General features: G+C 42.1%; 3 protein-coding genes across 3 annotated transcripts; 1 reads left to right on the top strand and 2 right to left on the bottom strand.

The window, feature by feature from the left end:
• Window positions 1-414: 414 nt before the first annotated feature.
• Window positions 415-3,698, bottom strand: LOC139117164 (tubulin beta-4B chain-like). The gene is made up of 4 exons (XM_070680038.1): window positions 3,553-3,698; window positions 2,464-2,683; window positions 2,208-2,323; window positions 415-1,776 (listed from the first exon to the last, which is right to left on the bottom strand). Exons 1-4 carry the CDS (start codon window positions 3,607-3,609, stop codon window positions 823-825), a joined length of 1,347 nt encoding a protein of 448 aa, XP_070536139.1. The 5' UTR covers window positions 3,610-3,698; the 3' UTR covers window positions 415-822.
• Window positions 3,699-6,416: 2,718 nt separating this feature from the next.
• On the top strand, window positions 6,417-11,859 carry LOC139117663 (uncharacterized). The gene is made up of 3 exons (XM_070680904.1): window positions 6,417-6,890; window positions 7,591-8,733; window positions 10,300-11,859. The coding sequence occupies exons 1-3, from the start codon at window positions 6,417-6,419 to the stop codon at window positions 11,857-11,859; spliced, it is 3,177 nt and encodes a 1,058-aa protein (XP_070537005.1).
• Window positions 11,860-14,449: 2,590 nt separating this feature from the next.
• On the bottom strand, window positions 14,450-20,543 carry LOC139117161 (tubulin beta chain-like). Its single transcript, XM_070680034.1, has 5 exons — window positions 20,360-20,543; window positions 16,795-16,903; window positions 16,525-16,635; window positions 15,984-16,099; window positions 14,450-15,600 (listed from the first exon to the last, which is right to left on the bottom strand). The coding sequence occupies exons 1-5, from the start codon at window positions 20,414-20,416 to the stop codon at window positions 14,653-14,655; spliced, it is 1,341 nt and encodes a 446-aa protein (XP_070536135.1). The 5' UTR covers window positions 20,417-20,543; the 3' UTR covers window positions 14,450-14,652.
• Between the last annotated feature and the right edge of the window lie 419 nt (window positions 20,544-20,962).

Raw genomic sequence — 20,962 nt, 5'->3', positions numbered from 1 at the left:
CACACACACACACACACACACACACACTCGCAAGTCCTTTTCAATTGAAATTTTAAATTTCTTTGACCCGATTTGAGTTCTGAGTAACCTCACAGGAAATTCTGATTGCATGAAAATGGTGCTGATACACGAGTCTGTCAGGCACAAATGAAACAAGGAGTCACCAAAGGCTGTGATTAATCGGCGCATCAACAAAAGTAAAAAATTTTGATTTTGACATTCTTCACCGCCGTTGTTACTTAAATAAAATGTAGTTCCCAGGACTCTTATCATAGTTGTTTGACAGCCAATATATATCATCGAAATGGGCATTTTCCCTATGTTCACGCAACGATAAACATCACTATAAACTGCCCGCACCACACGTGTCAGCCACCAGTGGTGACCGCTTGTGAAGAATTACAATCAGTTGGATCTTGTGGATAGTTTAAGCTTTATTATCACTGACACTCCACTTCTTATGAGGAATAAAAAAAAAAATAATAACAAGACAGAAAACTGTCAAGAAAACTCACATTTTTTACATGTCAGTACGTTTGGAATGATGCATGCGTTTTGCAAATCAGAGTCTTATCTCAACCTTACGTCACATCACGCTACCTGAAATAATCCAACAGTACTGAACATGTTGCTCCTGTAGGTATTGCGCTTTAGGAAAGATAAAACGGCAATAATAAAATGCTGCAAGCAAGGAAAGTAAAGCAAAAAAAAACAAAACAAAACCAAAAAAGGAAAACCAATATGGACTTTTTTTCGGATGACGGATCTGAGCCTGGTCGTTGTTACAATTGGATATTGAGGTTAAGGAATTGCTGATGTTGCTTATGCAGCTTCTCCCTCACCCTCTTCTTCCTCCTCATCAAATTCACCTTCCTCCTCTGCAGTGGCATCCTGGTATTGTTGGTATTCAGACACCAGATCATTCATGTTGGACTCAGCTTCAGTGAATTCCATTTCATCCATACCTTCGCCAGTGTACCAATGCAAGAAAGCTTTACGACGGAACATGGCAGTGAACTGCTCTGAGATACGTTTGAAAAGTTCTTGGATGGCTGTGCTGTTGCCAATGAAAGTGGCTGACATCTTCAGACCACGTGGTGGAATGTCACAAACGGCGGTCTTAACGTTGTTGGGGATCCATTCGACGAAGTAGCTGCTGTTCTTGTTCTGGACGTTCAGCATCTGCTCATCAACTTCCTTCATGGACATACGACCACGGAACATGGCGGCTACGGTGAGGTAACGGCCGTGGCGAGGATCGCAGGCAGCCATCATGTTCTTGGCATCAAACATCTGTTGGGTCAGCTCTGGTACGGTCAAGGCACGGTATTGCTGGCTACCACGGCTGGTAAGTGGGGCAAAGCCAGGCATGAAGAAGTGAAGACGTGGGAATGGTACCATGTTGACAGCTAGTTTACGTAGATCGGCATTCAATTGACCAGGGAAACGCAGGCAGGTAGTTACTCCGCTCATTGTGGCAGATACAAGATGATTCAAGTCACCATAGGTTGGGGTTGTCAATTTCAGGGTACGGAAGCAGATATCGTAGAGAGCTTCATTGTCGATGCAGTAGGTTTCATCTGTGTTTTCTACCAACTGATGTACTGAGAGGGTGGCATTGTAGGGTTCTACAACAGTGTCTGATACTTTGGGTGATGGTACAACGCTGAATGTGTTCATGATACGATCTGGATATTCTTCACGGATTTTGCTGATCAGAAGGGTACCCATACCTGAGCCAGTGCCACCGCCAAGGGAATGTGTAAGTTGGAAGCCCTGTGAAGGTAAAGTAAAACGATAATTTTCATTAAACAACACATTTAGTGGTATTATGCCGAACGAAAGTAAACGTAAACGATTTCTTTTCCCCGTTCAGAGGTACTCCCTGAGTGTAAATAAAGTGATTGATTGATTGATTGATTGATTGATTGATTGATTGATTGATTGATTGATTGATTGATTGATTGATTGATTGATTGATTGATTGATTGATTGATTGATTGATTGATTGGTTAGTTGGTTGGTTGGTTGATTGATTGATTGATTGGTTGGTTGGTTGGTTGGTTGATTGATTGATTGATTGATTGATTGATTGATTGATTGATTGATTGATGATTGGTGGTTGGTTGGTTGATTGATTGATTGATTGATTGATTGATTGATTGATTGATTTAACAGGATATGAATAAAATTGAAAGTTTACTAACCTGAAGGCAATCACAGCTTTCGGCTTCCTTCCTGACAACATCGAGAACTGAGTCGACCAGTTCAGCTCCCTCTGTGTAGTGACCCTTGGCCCAGTTGTTACCAGCACCGCTCTGGCCTACAATCGCAAAGAAAGAAAACCACAGAAGAAATTAAAAAGTGGATTCCTGCTGATTGTTAATCTTTCTTCAGACTTAATCTGCATAATTAACATATTGCAACAGCATGAAAAGTTGACCATTTAGGTCGAAAACTTACCGAAGACAAAGTTGTCTGGTCTGAAGATCTGACCGAACGGTCCAGAGCGGACAGAGTCCATGGTGCCGGGCTCCAAGTCTACCAAGACAGCTCGGGGTACATATTTGCCACCGGTAGCTTCATTGTAGTAGACGTTGATTCTTTCAAGCTGCAGATCTGAGTCACCATGGTAGGTACCAGTGGGATCGATACCGTGTTCATCGGAGATGACTTCCCAAAACTGTGTAAAGAACAAAAATATAGATTTTTTTAGAAATAACGTGATGATGAGGTAGAGTGTCAAAAATTAATGCTAGTCGCGTATAGAATGTTATTTTGCCACAGCTACGCGGTATTGGTTAAAAACGCTCCTGTTACTAAGAGAGGTCGATGTAAACAAATGCCGTTGCTACGAAAGTCTCACAGGGACCACCAGATGAATTCAGGATTTCAGAATAATTTTGAGATTGTGATCCATGTGTATTATATGGTTTTACAGTTGATTGCGTTTGAAAATGAAAGTAAAGAATTCGTTCGATTCAGCAGTTTTAGGATGAAGAAGAGAAAAGAGACAATTGCTCGTGTCACGTAAAAGCAGCGGCAGCATTGAATGCACTGAAATGTGTATCTCAACGAGTCCTCCACAATCACTGCCTACGGATCGTGACTCTACAGAACAGTTAAGCCGACTAAAATGATCGAAATCACTTTTCCCACTCGATAAGTTTCCAATTTGAGATCAGTTTTTATAAAGGATGTTACAGAACTGTATAGAGTTTCCGTTGACACTCAGATTGTATGTAAAAACAAAGGTACATCAGCCAGTGGTATAGTAACCCATGCACTGCACTTTTTTCTTTAGAAAGCGATAATGTGAATTGCGGTTCAAGGTGTCTGATTTCACAAAATGTCGTTGTTCGACGGTGAATTTCCACGTATTCTGTGTTCAGGTGTTTGCCGTAGCTTAACAGACTTTAAGGCACTGTCCAACGTTCGGATATATATGAATTAAGGACATGTTCTGACAGTTCAACAATTTTAATGCAAAGCGCAGGAGTTTTGTTCTATAAAAAGAGAAAATTGTACATTAAAATCATGATTCAACATTACCTTGGCACCGATTTGGTTACCACACTGGCCAGCTTGGATGTGGACGATTTCACGCATTTTGGCAGATTATTTACAAAATTTACAAAAAAAATATATACACTATAGCAGGTGTGTACACGCTCTACTTCAGCACAAGTCTCGACTGCTTGACGGTGAGCGGAATTTCGAATTTGAACCCCTTTCGGTCACATATGCTTCCGCGCAACCGTGGTTCTACCTACAGTAAAACATAGATCCCCTCCTAAAATTAGGGTCAATATTGTGACTTTTTTTCAGCTGGCCACTGGACTTTCCATATGAGGCATGTTCACGGCTACTGTCGATTTTCAGGTCTTTTGTTGAACGTTTGAGTTTGCTACAGCTCTGATCTAAATGCATTTATTGATATCGTTCCCGTCTCACAGCTGCTGAGTTGCTGCCGTATGTTCTCGTAGGAAAAAAAATCCATCCGCCCTTGTGAACAGTCCAGGTGCGTACATCGACCGTAGCGACAAGCAAAACAGGGATAAACGACTTTCCGAATCCATGGTTTGACGTCATTTTATTGATTTATGTTAATGTATTCTCACGCAAAATAAGTAGCTGAGTAACAAGTTGTCAAATTATACTTCGACGAATAAATCTTTAAAAACTCGACGATCAGAATACGTGATAAAGTTTTGAAATGGCAATGGCAGCCACCGCTTGCAGACGCTTCTCGCTCAGCATATTTTTTCAATGAAGTTGTTTGCAGGATGTGTGAGTGGAGGGACGGTGGCATAATGATAAAAAGTTTAAAGGCTTAGAAAGCCGACAAGCACGATAGTCTCTTGATCGGTTATAAACGTGATGTTTGGATAAGCAAGGCCTTAAAGGGGGAGGCATTCCAGTTGCTCCGCGAATGTGCGAGCCATTGTTTGTCCTGTCGAGTTTATACTCAGGTGAACAATGTAAGTTGATATATGTGTCCGCGGACTGAGGATTTTCTCATACTGAACGCGGCGTGTTAAAAAATGGATCCTCGCCAGAGAAATGAGACAAAAATGTAGAAAAAAAGAAAGAAAAGAGTCTCGAAACGCGGTAGTCGGATGACTCCTAGAAAGTATATTTTTCAAGTTTATTGAGTCTACGCTAAAATGATGGGCTACTTGGCATCTAAAAAGGTGATACAGAAAGCGAGTTCTAACGTGCACTGCTGGACATAACATTACAGCAATCTCTGTCAACATAGATGCATAAGCATATGTATATATGTGTGTTGACACTGTACTTTCCTCTTCATTCCGCGACTTTGAGTTGGTTTTAACCACAGTCCCTCTGGGATAGAGGGACTGTGTTTTAACTTTGAAATATATAGACGAAGACAGATTCACATTTTGAGTAAAATTTCGAGCAACGGTATTTTGAAATCGATGGAATGCAAACTTAATGCATTATTAAGAGCCTTGTTCAGTATATTTATTGTAACCTACTCACTGTTTGTGGTGAAAACGGTGTTGTGTCCGCCATTACAGATACTCATGGCGGACGTCAGTCGCCTTGAAAATTGGGGTATAAATTCTTTTCACTATAATCACGACATGATTTCAACCTATTACTCCACTCTCAGATCTCTGCATGATTACGCACAGAATATGGCGCTAACACAGCACGGTCGTCATAATGTTATCTTTCCTCATGGATGGATACATTATTATGTTTCACTCATAAGACGATGAACAAAGCTGAGGAGTTTATCACAAAGTTTTCAAGCCTTGTAAGACTTGAAGGAGAAGAATGCATCCTGAATGCATTTATATGATGATCTTTGTAGTTAAATGACTGATTTTTTGTTTTTTGTTTTTTTTCAGACAAGTTGCATTGTAATTTTAACGTATTCACAGTTATGTAGATTTGTTTTATTTGCGACCTTGTTGAAATAAATGAATTTATCTTTTTCAAAGAAAAACTTCGGTTGTCATTAATGATACAGTATAATAATGCTCCCCCTAGGACTTCATACTCACTGGTTGTAAAGGATGGATAGCACTGTGGAAAGCTGTTGTTGGAAGTATTTTCACGGCCAAGGTGTTCTGTTATAAAGGATAGACACCATTCTCATAGATAATACTCTACTATCTATGCTATCATATACGCATTTTACCAAACGATTCAACGCATCCCTCCCGTCTAAAGGCCTCACTTCTGGCGCGCAAAATCACTCGGACATCGTGACCAGCACCGTCGGTGTTGAATATTGTACAGACACGTCGCTGTCCTTGACCCAAAAGACTATGTGCCTAGAATGGAATGTTTTGAAAGACAAATAAAAACTGCAGAGGAACTGCTGCTTCAGTGTTGCCGATGTGTTTGCGACGTTTTGTGTGAATAAAATGAGGATTATTTTCCAACCACTATGACGTATCCAGTTCAAGTTGTAAAATTAATGATTCATGAAAGAGCCTGGGGTTCTCGTTGTTATTATCGTACAATCAAACGAAATGTTTCCGGTAGCCCGAGCTACCCTATGTAATACTTGTCGGAGAACAAATGACACATCATTTGAACATTATTAATAGGACTAAGCAGAGCCTATGTGTTATCCTTCTACCAATCAGACTCTTCGGTAACTTTCGTCCAATGACTGTGGACTATAATCTCCCGCCAAAAAAAATGTTTATCCTTTGGTGTTCTATTACATTCGGTGCATGCGCTTTGGTGCCTTTACATGTAATTGCTACAGTTGTGTTCCGGTTGGCGCCTTTTTTATCTCATGGCGTGTTCAGTAATAAAGCTTGTGTTCTCAGCATGAACTGGTGTCGTTCGCAGTTCTGTATATAAGTCAGACAAGAACCTTGATCATAAAACCCCATCACGACATTTTTGGTGCCGAGACCAGGATTAGGATGTCTGACGAGGAGCAGCAACCAACTCAAGCCGAGCAACTGGCAACGAAATTGGCCAAGTTGAAACTCAAGCGCAGGGGACAACGTGCCCAAATGACGAGGCTGTTCAACCGTGCAGAACAACTCACATCAACGTTCGCTGCAGCTGAGAACAAGACTGAAGCTCACAGGATACTCAGAGCATTGAACACTCAACTGACTCAGAAATACGAATCTTTAACTAAGATCGAAGAAGATATCTTAGATAATACGGATGAAGCAAGCTACGATGCTGCGAGCCAAGAATCCGGCGACTACATGTCCGAGATATTCGAGAGAAACGACAAGATCACTGATTTCATCAAAAACAACAAACCGAACAATGCGACTGGCCCATCGGCGAACTCCGACACCGCTACTCAAGACACATCGAAGAAAACGGTCGCATTACCGAAACTACAGCTGAAAACTTTCTCAGGAAACGTACTCGAGTGGGTGAGTTTCTACGACACTTTCAAATCGTCCATCCATAATGATAAGAACCTCGAGAACATTCAAAAGTTCACATACTTACGCAGCGTTTTAACTGATGAAGCTGCCCGTACGATTAGCGGTCTCGCCTTGACAAACTCCAACTACGACCATGCTTTAGAGCTACTCATCGAACGCTACGGACAGAATCATTTGATCATCGATGCGCACATGACTGCACTGTGGCAGATTCCTCAACTACGAGTGACATTAACAGTCTGCGATTGTTTTATGACACATTAGAAAGTCATATTCGCGGTTTACAATCACTTGGCAAAGAAGAGAACGCTTATGGAGAACTTCTCATTCCCATGATTCGAGATAAACTACCTAACAATATTCGGAAACAGATCGCAAGAGATCACGGAAACAAGGCTTGGACTTTACCAGAGTTGCGCAAAGCCATCCTACGGGAAATCGACGCCATTCAAGCCGGAGTTCCACTCGATGAGTTATCGGTTGCGGACACAGCAACACAGCCTAATATGACCGCTTCATTTCATACTAGGGCCGCATCTACGCGCACAACAAAGCCTTTGAGAATCAAAACATGCGTGTTTTGTAAGGGAAATCACTACTCAATGATTGCCAAGTTGTCACCGACCCGAAACGTCGCTTAGACATTGTCAAACGCGATCGTCTCTGTTACAATTGCCTTGGAAAGCATCGCGTGAGCGATTGCAAGTCTCGTTACACTTGCAAGATCTGCAAGCGTAAACATCACTCTACCCTTCATCATGACACCAAATCAGCTACAACGTCTGAGAAAAAGGGAACTTCTGAAGTTCATGTGGCATTGGCGAAGACAGACGACACAAAGGGGAAATCTACACCCAACGGATCGGTTCTCCTCAAGACGGCAGTCATTCCTATGTCGGTCGGCGATAGGAAACCTATCAACGCTACCGTGCTGTTTGACGATGGGTCCAACAGAACTTTTATCACGCAGCGATTTGCTGACAAACTCAACTTGAAATCGGACACTCATGAGAACGTGAGCCTGTCAACATTCGGGGACAATTCGAAACAAATTCATTCAATGAAAAGTGCAATGGTAACTTTGCACGAACAGAATGGACATACCAGTACTGTCAACGCCCTGATAATTCCCGAGATTTCGTCCAACCTATTCAACCACGTGTCCGCAGAAATACTCAACTCAGACCATCTACATGGATTAAAGCTTGCCCACCCTGTTTCCAATGTTAAAACTATGGAAATTGATGTACTCATCGGAGCTGATCAATATTGGAACTTTGTTGGAAACCATATCGTGCGCGGGGCAGGTCCAACTGCAATATCATCTAAGTTCGGCTACTTGTTGTCCGGTCCTACTGGAAAGCGTGGGAAATTGGACTCTGACATTAATATTCATCACGTGAACGTAGAAACACACACCGACGATGACATACGAAACTGGTGGAATTTAGAGCTCATCGGAGTGAAGGCAGACTCGCAAAATGATGAAAATACCGACTTCGAAACATATCGGGACACTCATCTACGTGTTGAAAATGGTAAATACATTGCCCGTTTACCATGGAAAACTGATCATCCGCCACTGCCTTCAAACTATGCGGCAACTGAAAATCGCACGCGCGCTATGGTTCGCCGTTTGACCCCTGACTTAACGAAGAGATATGACGATATCATCACCGATCAACTGCGCCGAGACTTCGTCGAGAAGATTCAAGATGACAACAAAACTGAAGGACATTATTTGCCGCATCGAGCTGTCAAGAAGGACTCAGTTACCACTCCAATACGTATTGTATACGACTGCAGTAGCAAACAAAATGCTGACTCGGCAAGTCTAAACGACTGTCTTCAAACTGGGCCGTCATTAATCAATGATTTACCTGCCATTTTGCTACGATTTCGCGCTAACCGAGTCGCTTTCGTCAGTGACATTGAAAAGGCATTCTTAAACATACGTCTAGAGGAAGACGAGCGTCAATACACCAAATTTCTTTGGTTATCGGACATTCGTGATCCCAAAGTCCATTTGATGTTTATCAATTCAAGTCTGTTCTGTTTGGGGCGCTTGTTCCCCATTCATGCTCAACGCTGTAATCAAGACCCACTTGGAAAGTAATGCCTCCATACCGACTGCTGATGACCTCAAACATAATATTTATGTTGACAACGTGATAGACGGTGCAGAGTCTGATGAGAAGGCCGTGTCATATTACAACGACGCAAACCACCTCATGCAGTCGTGTGGGTTCAAGCTACGCTCATGGACGTCCAACAGTGAACGACTATGTGAACTCGCAAAACAGGACGATATCTACGAACCCTCTCGTGATGTACCAGTACTCGGCCTGCGTTGGGAACCAGAAAGCGACACGATGACCTACTCAGAAAATAATAGCGAGCCTATTCCAATGATTGATAACGAAACGAGATGTTCTCAGTTCCTCCGCTACACTGTACGACCCACTGGGCTTCGTAGCTCCAGTTCACATCAGAGCTAAACTCTTTGTACAGTCACTATGGAAACGCGGGCTCCCTTGGGACGAACCGCTCGATGCTGAATTGAACTCTCAATGGATACAGATCGCAGCGGACTTGAATGCTACACGCAAGACGACAATAAACCGCCAATACTTCTCAGGGAATAAAGATAACGACGACTGCGAAGTTCATGTTTTCGCTGACGCCAGCACTACCGCCTACGGAGCTGTAGTTTATCTCCGCAGTTCAAGTGAAACTTCTATCGTTATGGCCAAGGCACGCGTCGCTCCAACGTCCGATTTGTCACTGCCTCGGTTAGAACTGATGGCCGCCCTGATTGGCACTCGACTCAGCAAATTTGTAATAAACGCTCTCTCCGGCAAGATAAACATTACACAGCGGTATCTCTGGTCGGACAGTCAAATTGCGTTGTATTGGATCAACAGTGTCAAGAAGCTGCCGATCTTCGTAAGCAATCGCGTCAGAGAGATCAATGGTTTTCGTCACATCTACAAATATTGCCCTCCGCTGACAACCCAGCTGATTTGTTAACTCGAGGCATTACTTCTGATCAACTAGCCAATTCTACTCTATGGTGGAACGGCCCTACTTGGTTGAAAGAAAATGGAGACTGGCCAATCTGTGAACTGTTTGATAGCGCAGTGCACCATATCGCTACAACGGACGACTTCATGATCGAGCCTCACACACAAATCGATGCTGAGGTTGCCGATAAAATGCAACACGTTGAGGATCTTTCTCGCCGATCCACTGAAACATCGGCTCATCAAATACGGAAATCGACCCCGCAATTGACGTTGGCATACAATACGCGGTGGACATTACTCGTTTCAGCTCGTTAGACAAACTATTCCGCGTTACTTCGTATGTATTTCGTTTCAAATCTCGACTGCAGCGAAAGAGAGACACGCCGTCAGGAGCAGTCTCACCGGACGAGATACGACATGCTGAACAGATCTGGATTAAAGACGTACAATCTGAGATATATACAGACACTATTCATTCCATGAGGATGAATGTGAAGAGGTTCGGACCGTTGGTTCAACAACTCAACCTATTTCTCGATAACGAGGGCACACTTCGATGTGGCAGCCGTGTACACAATGCAGCATTGGACTATGTCACGAAATTTCCAGCGTTGCTGCCTCCTCACCATGAATTCACTAAACTGGTCGTTCTGAAAGCACACGAACGCGTATTCCATGGAGGAGTCCAGTCGACTGTAACACAAATTCGTCAACAGTACTGGATACCGAAAATACGACGTATCGTTAGCAAGATTCTTCACACCTGTGTTACCTGTCTGAAAGTTGAAGGAAAGCCGTACACTAACCCAGTCCAAGCTCCGCTGCCTGCATATCGCGTGAACATCACCCCTCCATTCAGTGTGACGGGGGTCGACTTCACGGGGGCTCTCCTCACCAAGGCTATTGATGGTAAACAAAACAAGGCATACGTGTGCCTGTTTACCTGTGCGGTTACACGGGCCATACACTTGGAATTGGTACCGGATTTGACGACTAAAACATTTCTACTCGCGTTTCGCCGTTTTGCTGCAAGACGATCCCTGCCTAGCCGAATGTTATCCGACAACGCCTCGACGTACATCTCTGGAGCCGAGGAGATACGCTCCTTGCTCGACACGCCTGATGTTCGAGATTATCTCTCATCTCAGCGAGTGAAATGGACTTTCATACCCAAACGTGCGCCGTGGTTTGGCGGCTTTTGGGAGCGGCTCATAGGTCTCACGAAGAATGCGATTAAAAAGGTTCTCGGTCGATCATTCATCACGTATGATGAGCTTGCTACCGTCGTCACCGAAATTGAGACTGTATTAAATGATCGCCCACTCACCTTCGTTTCATCCAGTGCGGATGATGACGTTAGCCTGACCCCAAATCACCTGTTACATGGTAGAAGCTTGACCTCACTACCATACATCACAGTCTCCGATGAAGAAATCGAAGACCCGACTTTTGGAAACCACAATGATGTTAACAGACGTTACGCACATTTGTCAAATCTCCAACAACAGTTCTGGAAGCGATGGTCAACCGAGTATTTGACAGCTTTGAGAGAACGTCACTCCGGTTCCGGAAACAAGCACAATGTAATTAAAGTGGGTGATGTGGTACTGATCCATAGTGATATCGATCGTAGGATGAAATGGCAGCTCGGGACTGTGAAGAGACTTGTTTATGGACGTGACAAGTTGGTGCGATCAGCTGAAATCTCCACCGCCAGGGGACACACCAACCGCCCTATACACAAGTTATACCCCCTTGAGGTAGCCTCTCAAGAATTATCATCATCTGAAGACAAAGATGTGAACGAGCGGGAAGACACCCATCGGCAAGAAATTTCTACTGAGAAAACCAATGACCCGCCAGAGTCGGGCAGACCGTCCAGAGATGCAGCCATTGCAGCCAGGATGAGAATATCCGAACTTTCATAAATTGTTGTAACTGTTGAGTCAATTAACTCTTTGAAATTTCTAAGTTTTTTGTTCAAACGAATCATTTATTGATAATTCATATTGAAAGTGTTCAAGATTATCTTTCGTCGCCGGAGAAGTTGTCGGAGAACAAATGACACATCATTTGAACATTATTAATAGGACTAAGCAGAGCCTATGTGTTATCCTTCTACCAATCAGACTCTTCGGTAACTTTCGTCCAATGACTGTGGACTATAATCTCCCGCCAAAAAAATGTTTATCCTTTGGTGTTCTATTACATTCGGTGCATGCGCTTTGGTGCCTTTACATGTAATTGCTACAGTTGTGTTCCGGTTGGCGCCTTTTTTATCTCATGGCGTGTTCAGTAATAAAGCTTGTGTTCTCAGCATGAACTGGTGTCGTTCGCAGTTCTGTATATAAGTCAGACAAGAACCTTGATCATAAAACCCCATCACGACAATACTCCGACCTTAAACTTTTGTCAGCATTTTTAAAATCATGCAGGATTTCCTAAATTTTGCTGTTTTGCAATGGTTCACCCAAGGTAAAAAAAGTTCCCGATCGACCTGCCGTACTTCCTGGAGGCGTGTTAACGGAAACATACATTTTGTACAACAAATCATGTAAACATTTTGATGTCGTCGTATCTTGTGAAAGTAGCCTTCGAAATGATCATTTGAAGTAAAAACATCTTTATAAAATGTGAAAGGTACTTTCTCAAATGAGTAAAAAACCACAATGACCCTCTTCTTTACTGCCGTCTCTGCAGGTACAACGGTAACTGACATTTGAACTTTTTCCAGTTTCCAAAACTTTTTATGGCCCTACTTACCTTTAGGTCGGAATCCAAGATGAACTCGGCAGATTCTCCTTATCAGTATCATAATCATAATGAAAGCTGAAATTTGGAGTTTAGTGTCAAAGGTGCATATCTGTTTACAACTTCAGGGCCAATTTTCATTAGCAAATTGTCGCTTCAAAATGAAATGTGGAGTATAGTACGCTTGTGTCAGTGCAATTACATCCAATTTCACATTTCAACCAAGTAGGCCTACAAAGGGCGGTTCTTGAACTGCGTACTCCGTTAAGGTTTTCACCTGCCGGCCGATTTTTTTTACTGGAATTCACATCATCTTTAGATGAGCGTATTTTCGTGTAGACGTCGACTAAAGGGCACTGAAGCGACTGTCTGCCATATTTGCCCATAATTTGAGACGGCGCAATGCCGAAAAGCATTCACAAGAAAGACTGCAAACTAATAAACTGGGGATGTCAGATATTAAAGAAGTTTGTTGATCACTCACAAATGTTCCGCATCAGAGCCTCACAGAGAGTTTAATTTCTATGGTCTCAATAATTTTCCGAAGAATTATGCTGCACGATAGACCCCGGTATTTGGGGAAAAAAATCACCTTTTTGCACCCTTGCACTTGACACCCGCCGGCAGATTCGCATAGCCTGTATGTTAAAATTGTGATACATTCGAATTGTGAAAGCAAACAACTTATTACATATTATTGCAGCTGATGAATGTCAGTTCAAGTCGTATCGATTTCCTGAACAAGGCCTCTGTATATAGTCAATCTCTTCAGCACTCTGACGCGTCCTTGATATTTTTTTGGTCACCCCTCCTGCGCCGGGCCTACATTGAGCACGCCTACTCTACAACAACGCAATTTTTAGAACATATAAAAGCTTTCTGAAAAAGTTGTGCTCACAAAACTAAGTTCAGGTCAGGCTGTGGTTTTTACTTTCCCCGTGAAACAACTTGTCTCATACACGTCTCCTCAATCGCATAGCATGGACAAACGTTTCACTCGAGCTGGGTGTTTTCCCGAGTCGCTGAATACCACATAGCGCCCTCTAAAGTTTCACTTGCTAGGTGTTCCTGCTTCCGCATTGTGCAGCGGTCTGCTTGAGGCACTATGCTATCAACCGTTCAGGAATGGTTCTACTCCGGAATAAAAAGGACGCGATGCGTTTCTACAGACTCAGTACGCCCAAATAATCACGTGATGCCGGTACAAACAACCCACATGTGTACGAACGCGTATGGAAATACACGTACGTCTATGCGCGTTTGCGCACATGGCTTTGTTTGTACCGCGGTCGATTCGAATTCCGGGTTTGAACTGTTCAGGAATTGAACCAAATGTTTTCACAGAGATAATTTAAAATACTGCAAGCGTTGAATTGACGGTTTTGTCAGAATGCCACTGTTCAAAATGGCACTGTGCTTGCGCAATGAACCAAGATATCAACATTCTCAGAATACAGATTTGCATCCTTCAGAAACGTGGAGATGCATAACAGATCTGAGGACGTTCAAGTCTACAATAGACATGCAGTGGGTCTACATGAAATAATGCACATTCATTTAGTATGGCCACATTAAGATTTGCCCTTGATATCCAGTTTTGTACCAGCTCAACAAATCTGTGTACAGTGATGATCAACACATGAGATACAAACAGCGAATTTCTATGAAAGCAACAATGGATACTGTGCACAGAGTCTTACCTTTAATGTTGCCACCCAGACCCCATAACACTGACATCCGGTAAAAACATAAATTAAACACAAGAAGTCAAGATGCATAGCACTATCTGTGCAAACTTTTATTTCATCGGAAGTTTGTGAAGGCCTAACATATTTAACATGTCATGTACTTGCCAGCATGCAATCTACAATACAGGTGTAAATTGAAATAGCACCAGTCAAGAGTTGTAGCTATTTTAGTAGTTATGATGAAGTTAAGTATACTGTGCAACTGATCAGTCTTTCCAATGCTTAGGCCTCATCTTCCTCCCCTTCCTCCTCATCAAATTCACCTTCCTCCTCTGCAGTGGCATCCTGGTATTGTTGGTATTCAGACACCAGATCATTCATGTTGGACTCGGCCTCGGTGAATTCCATTTCATCCATACCTTCGCCAGTGTACCAATGCAAGAAAGCTTTACGACGGAACATGGCAGTGAACTGCTCTGAGATACGTTTGAAAAGTTCTTGGATGGCTGTGCTGTTGCCAATGAAAGTGGCTGACATCTTCAGACCACGTGGTGGAATGTCACAAACGGCGGTCTTAACGTTGTTGGGGATCCATTCGACGAAGTAGCTGCTGTTTTTGTTCTGGACATTCAACATCTGCTCATCAACTTCCTTCATGGACATACGACCACGGAAAATAGCAGCAACGGTAAGATAACGGCCATGGCGAGGATCACAGGCAGCCATCATGTTCTTGGCATCAAACATCTGTTGGGTCAGCTCTGGTACGGTCAAGGCACGGTATTGCTGGCTACCACGGCTGGTAAGTGGGGCAAAGCCAGGCATGAAGAAGTGAAGACGTGGGAATGGTACCATGTTGACAGCTAGTTTACGTAGATCGGCATTCAATTGACCTGGGAAACGCAGGCAAGTAGTTACTCCGCTCATTGTGGCAGATACAAGATGATTCAAGTCACCATAGGTTGGGGTTGTCAATTTCAGGGTACGGAAGCAGATATCGTAGAGAGCTTCATTGTCGATGCAGTAGGTTTCATCTGTGTTTTCTACCAACTGATGTACTGAGAGGGTGGCATTGTAGGGTTCTACAACAGTGTCTGATACTTTGGGTGATGGTACAACGCTGAATGTGTTCATGATACGATCTGGATATTCTTCACGGATTTTACTGATCAGAAGAGTACCCATACCTGAGCCAGTGCCACCGCCAAGGGAATGTGTAAGTTGGAAGCCCTATATTAGGAAAAAGGGAAAATTTTCAGTTATTGAAATTTGAACATGACAGTGTGGTGCAAGGTTTATTTTGAAGTCTGTATTACACAATAGGTATAAAAAAATCTCTTATCTACATTATTTCACGAGATGACATTGTGTTTCACACAATGCCTAGGATGCTGTAATCGTTTTCACTTCAAAGCAGATGATCACAAGAAACATTCACTGTAAAGGCACCTAGCAAACACCATAGCAGAATCAAAATTATCTGAGAGAGGTTTGAGTCTAGAATATAAACTGTGTGCTCAAACTTCTTTATATCCACTGGTAATAGCTATTATCTGACATGCCAGAATGTGTACACATGCATATATACATGCAACACTTCACTTTTGGGTTACCTGAAGGCAATCACAGCTTTCAGCTTCTTTTCTAACAACATCCAAAACTGAATCAACCAGTTCAGCTCCCTCTGTGTAATGACCTTTTGCCCAATTGTTACCAGCACCACTCTGACCTAAAATATCAACAACATACGGAAGGTTTCAGAAGAAGTCCTACAAACAATTCTGATCTATCTTGTACTTGTATTATTGTTTTATGACAAAATTTCTTTGCACACTGTTGCTCTTTTCTTTAATTTAAATTCCAAGTTATTTTTCAAGTACTACTTAAGTCTTATACTTTAAAAGAAACCTGAGGAAAAACAAAACTTTCACTGATTCATTCCTTTTTTGCATTGTTTTTTAATATTGGAAAAGTTATCATTTGGCGCAAATAATGTCTGAACCGACATAAAATCATGAAGCAGAATAAAACATTTCTAAATATATTTATGCATTTGATTATGTTTGCAACTTAGTTTAATCAGTTTCCAGGACCTATTTGTAAGTGACACATCAAGTTTTCAATTTAAGTTGAGTAAAGTTTAGAGATACTTACCAAAGACAAAGTTATCAGGTCTAAATATTTGACCAAATGGTCCAGATCTAACAGAGTCCATTGTGCCTGGCTCAAGATCTACAAGAATGGCACGTGGTACATACTTTCCACCTATAATGCAGGGCAAACAAATTGTACAATTGTCAAATTATAATCATTATCACAAGTGTAACGGTTGAAAGGATATTATTAATGCAAATTCTGGAGATAGTATGTACAATGTGTTGTGACTGATAAAGCACCATAAACACAGAAAAAGTGCATTCTTACCAGTGGCTTCATTGTAGTACACATTAATTCTTTCAAGCTGCAGATCTGAATCACCATGATATGTTCCAGTGGGGTCTATTCCATGTTCGTCAGATATGACTTCCCAAAACTACAGAGAGATTATATGCACTTTTATAGCCTTATTGTAGGACAAGCAGGTTAAAGACAAAAGATGCCATCTCTGAGAATAGGCTTGTTCAATGGAGACTGGGACTACCAAACAGAGCGAACATCAGCAATCCCAATGGCGCCCTCTAGCCTACGCTCTCATCAGCTTTGAATTTACAGTGCGAACCCAAAATCAACTTGCATCAACATTGTACAGTTGTATCCGACGTTCACACGTGGGTGTAATTTTCTTAAATTTAGTTACAATATTCGATGAGAATTTGAACAATATGTGAGACTGAAAGTTAAACAACGGTCGAACATGAAGGCAAAGGAATCGCTTCAGCATCTTAAGCATGACGTCATTCTGGTCTAGGGCGTAGATGCAAAGCTCGGAGAAAGTTTCGCGCTGGCGGATGCAGACATCTTGTCCAACTCATAGTACTGTCTCGTGACATACAATTACAAATGTCATCTCATTTAAAATATATCCGCTACATTTGAAAAATAACTACTGTAAATCTTTATGAAATCAATAAATTTCCGAAAATAATTGCATAGAATCGATAAGCATATCCAAAACGGGCGAGAATCGGATGGCAAGTTCAGAATTACGATGAGGTGGAACTGTCATTTGCGGGCTATCGTCGTAGGCACAGTTACGAGTGGAGTGATACGTACCGGCCGCCGCGTACTATGCATATAAGAAGGGGAAGTTGGGAAACGGAATGGCCGTTAAACGCACCCCTCGCCGAGTTTGGAGGCCGATTTCCCTCACAATAAGCCTCAACTATATACTAAACCAGCATCGATGGCCTCCAATACATCTTAGAATTCATACCTACAAGCCTCTTTGCGTCAAAAACGACCTTCTGTCCGTTTTTGGGTGCGATTTCCGTGTTTTTTGACGTGATAGAACACTTTCATTCTACAGCTGTGGGCGGGGTCAGACCAGCCGCGCTGTGATTGGCTAATTTTTTCCGATCGACCCCATGATGACCTCTCTTGTTTTGATCGCTCGTTTGAGGCATACGGCCCGGGTGGTTTCAATCGGGTTCGAACTCATATAGGAAATGAAGGCTACTTCACATCTGCTCTACCAAAGTTGTTTTATATTACGATATGGTGAATAACAGGATCATTGTAGTTATTTTGTTTGGAATAAATGGCGAGACACTGGCGAATCGATAGTGCTATGACCCTGTATAAATATATAGTAAAGGGAAAGCAATTCCACACGTACACATCGTCCGCGTCCATAGATTGGTGGTTTGCGTTTAATGTATAGTAATGTGTAATTTTTGTTTCACTGTCTTGTATATGAGCCGATTTCAGGATTTTAATTCCAAGCGCGCCGTCCTCCCTGTCACAACGCTTGTCCCACTGCGAAACACACACATCCTGTGTAGAAAAAAAAAACACCAACAAAACACTGCAGACTCACTAGAATGCTTGTACAAAACAGACAGCCGAGAGACACCGAACGAAGTTGATACATCAACACAGATGAGCGGCAACTTAACCACACAGTTGGAAGTCTCAAGTAAAAAACAGTTGGTGAAATGTACCTTCACGTCTCAGAACTCGACATCACAGTACATTCGCAGTGAGCACCGCACCGTACTGATTCAGTGTCTTCACCACACATCGATCATCACAGAAAGTCAAATCCGCCTTCAACTCTATGTTTAAAATTTCGCCAAATTTTCTCCCTGCACAGTTTAATATTGATGAAAGCGTTGCAGATTCAATTTCCTTATATGTTGACCTTTCAATTATGACATTTTGGCATCTGAAAATAGCTATGCGATAATTAATTATTCATATACACAATAGGTGAAAACACAGTCAACAGCCGAACGATTCATAAAAATAAGAGGGAAACTCAAAAAATAAAACGAAAGTTTCATCAGCTGTGTTATCTCAAACACTTTAAAAATTAAAGCGAAATGAAAAAAATAGATTAATGTTTTTTGGGTTTTTTTTTTTCAGATATATTTTTCATTTTACAACGCGGCAAATAGGCTTGATTTCCCATAGAAAACAATGACGTATAATACACCGAACAGACTGCACTTCTCGCCGGTGCAAATTCCTCAATTTTGAACGAATAATGATGAAATTGAATGAATAATGATGAATTTCTCCATGAAAATGTTTTATTTGCATTTTTTTATTCCGATCACTGAAATATACGGACTGTTGCCGTCCATAATTTGGCGATCTTACGACGTGTACATATGCAGAACAAGGGTCTTAAATTGACGCATTTTAACCAGTATGCGTCTCATAAGTTGTACAGCCCAAATATCTGTCATTTTGTTGTAATATAGACCAAATTTGGGCGAACATCAACGATAAAAATTCCAGTAAATTTGAAAAAAAAAACAGAACGGAGGCGAACGGGCGCAAAGTGTGTCCACTGTCATCGAGCGGTGAACGTTATCGATCGATATTGTTTATTGGAAATTGACACTATGTTGTGTTGCTCACTCACATGACCTTCCCAGCCAAAAATGGCGCAAAACTTGTCCAATGTGCGCCAAAATGTGCTGAAACATAAACACATCACAAAACTGTAAAGAGTGTCGACGATTCAATTTAAGTTCAAGAAACCAACGGATACGTTGGTACTATGGTATGTAAGTCAATATATACGGGTTATTGTGGACATATTCATGACGTGACCTGAACGCATGAGCCGATACGCCAGCAGATTTCGATCGATATTCTATCGAAAATAAATTGATACAATGTGTTCGCTGTCGTCACTAGCAACCGGCCAAAAGTGCTCTGAGGTAAAAATATGCTTCGCGAAATATGAAACACTCGGGCATAGTTTCGCCCCGCAGCGGTGTAGCTTTTGAGTAACGGTGTACAGTCTTCTTGAATATGCCAATCTGCAACCCCTTTCTATAGCCTAATTTTAATATCTCCGCTAGGTGATACGATACCATACGTTGTGAGTTCGAACCCGATTGAAACAACCGTGCCGTGAGTGATCAAAACAAGAGAGGTCATCATGGGGTCCATCGGAAAAAAATTAGCCAATCATAGCGTGGCTGGTCTGACCCCGCCCACAGCTGTAGAATGAAAGTGTTCTATCACGTCAAAAACACGGAAATCGCACCCAAAACGGACAGAAGGTCGTTTTTGACGCAAAGAGGCTTGTAGGTATGAATTCTAAGATGTATTGGAGGCCATCGATGCTGGTTTAGTATATAGTTGAGGCTTATTGTGAGGGAAATCGGCCTCCAAACTCGGCGAGGGGTGCGTTTAACGGCCATTCCGTTTCCCAACTTCCCCTTCTTATATGCATAGTACGCGGCGGCCGTACGTATCACTCCACTCGTAACTGTGGTCGTAGGTCCATGATTTGTTCTCGGAGAACATAATTTAAAATGCTCGGCGAAATAATCCCTTGGTCACACAGGACATTACTATATAGATACCCTACCTTAGCACCAATTTGGTTTCCACATTGACCAGCCTGAATGTGCACGATTTCACGCATTTTGATAGGTTTTCGTGTAACAACTCCTAGGATGCAGCTTGAGGTCCTCACTTCTTCGTTTGCGCCGATCGAATGAAGCGTAGTACGGTTACGCGGTCGGATGTCTTCTGATGGATGTATTCATCCGCTAAGAATTTTTTTTTTTTTTGCGGACTAGACAATTCCATAAATCAAGGGGGAGTCAGTTACACTTCTTGAATGCAAATTGAATTATTATCTTTTAGTACTTTTACTGCATATGAAAAATATACTACTTGTACATTTAAAATTAAAATAAGTATTGTAGGTATTCTCTATCGTTTGAAAATGAGACTAATTTGCTGTTTTAGTGACAATAGTTATACCCGTACCCTTCCTCTTGAATGGTACTGACTGATGCGGAAGAGCAAGCGCGAGATAACGCCACCCGGGCCCCCGGCCGGTACATGCGTAGCTCACTGAGTGACACTGATCAGAGACCTTGTGCTCGACAAAATTTCTTCACTCACCCACACCTTTATAATATTTTTTTTCATTTTCGTCCATCATATCGTATCATAACTTCAC

Source organism: Ptychodera flava, chromosome 18 (assembly GCF_041260155.1).
Source record: "Ptychodera flava strain L36383 chromosome 18, AS_Pfla_20210202, whole genome shotgun sequence".
NCBI classification, from domain to species: Eukaryota; Metazoa; Hemichordata; class Enteropneusta; family Ptychoderidae; genus Ptychodera; species Ptychodera flava.
This window is presented reverse-complemented; position numbering and strand designations above follow the sequence as displayed.

Bases quoted from the DNA above. Each gene is read 5' to 3' on its own strand.
- LOC139117164 (XM_070680038.1), bottom strand. From the start codon at position 3,609: ATGCGTGAAATCGTCCACATCCAAGCTGGCCAGTGTGGTAACCAAATC. The intron at 2,684-3,552 runs GTAATGTTGAAT...TTCTTTACACAG, and splicing joins GTAACCAAATCGGTGCCAAG to TTTTGGGAAGTCATCTCCGA. The intron at 2,324-2,463 runs GTAAGTTTTCGA...TTGCGATTGTAG, and splicing joins ACCAGACAACTTTGTCTTCG to GCCAGAGCGGTGCTGGTAAC.
- LOC139117161 (XM_070680034.1), bottom strand. From the start codon at position 20,416: ATGCGTGAAATCGTGCACATTCAGGCTGGTCAATGTGGAAACCAAATT. The intron at 16,636-16,794 runs GTAAGAATGCAC...CCTGCATTATAG, and splicing joins GTACTACAATGAAGCCACTG to GTGGAAAGTATGTACCACGT. The intron at 15,601-15,983 runs GTAACCCAAAAG...TTCCTAATATAG, and splicing joins AAAGCTGTGATTGCCTTCAG to GGCTTCCAACTTACACATTC.
- LOC139117663 (XM_070680904.1), top strand. From the start codon at position 6,417: ATGTCTGACGAGGAGCAGCAACCAACTCAAGCCGAGCAACTGGCAACG. The intron at 6,891-7,590 runs GTGAGTTTCTAC...TGCCTTGGAAAG, and splicing joins CAGGAAACGTACTCGAGTGG to CATCGCGTGAGCGATTGCAA. The intron at 8,734-10,299 runs GCAAGTCTAAAC...TCTCGACTGCAG, and splicing joins GCAAACAAAATGCTGACTCG to CGAAAGAGAGACACGCCGTC.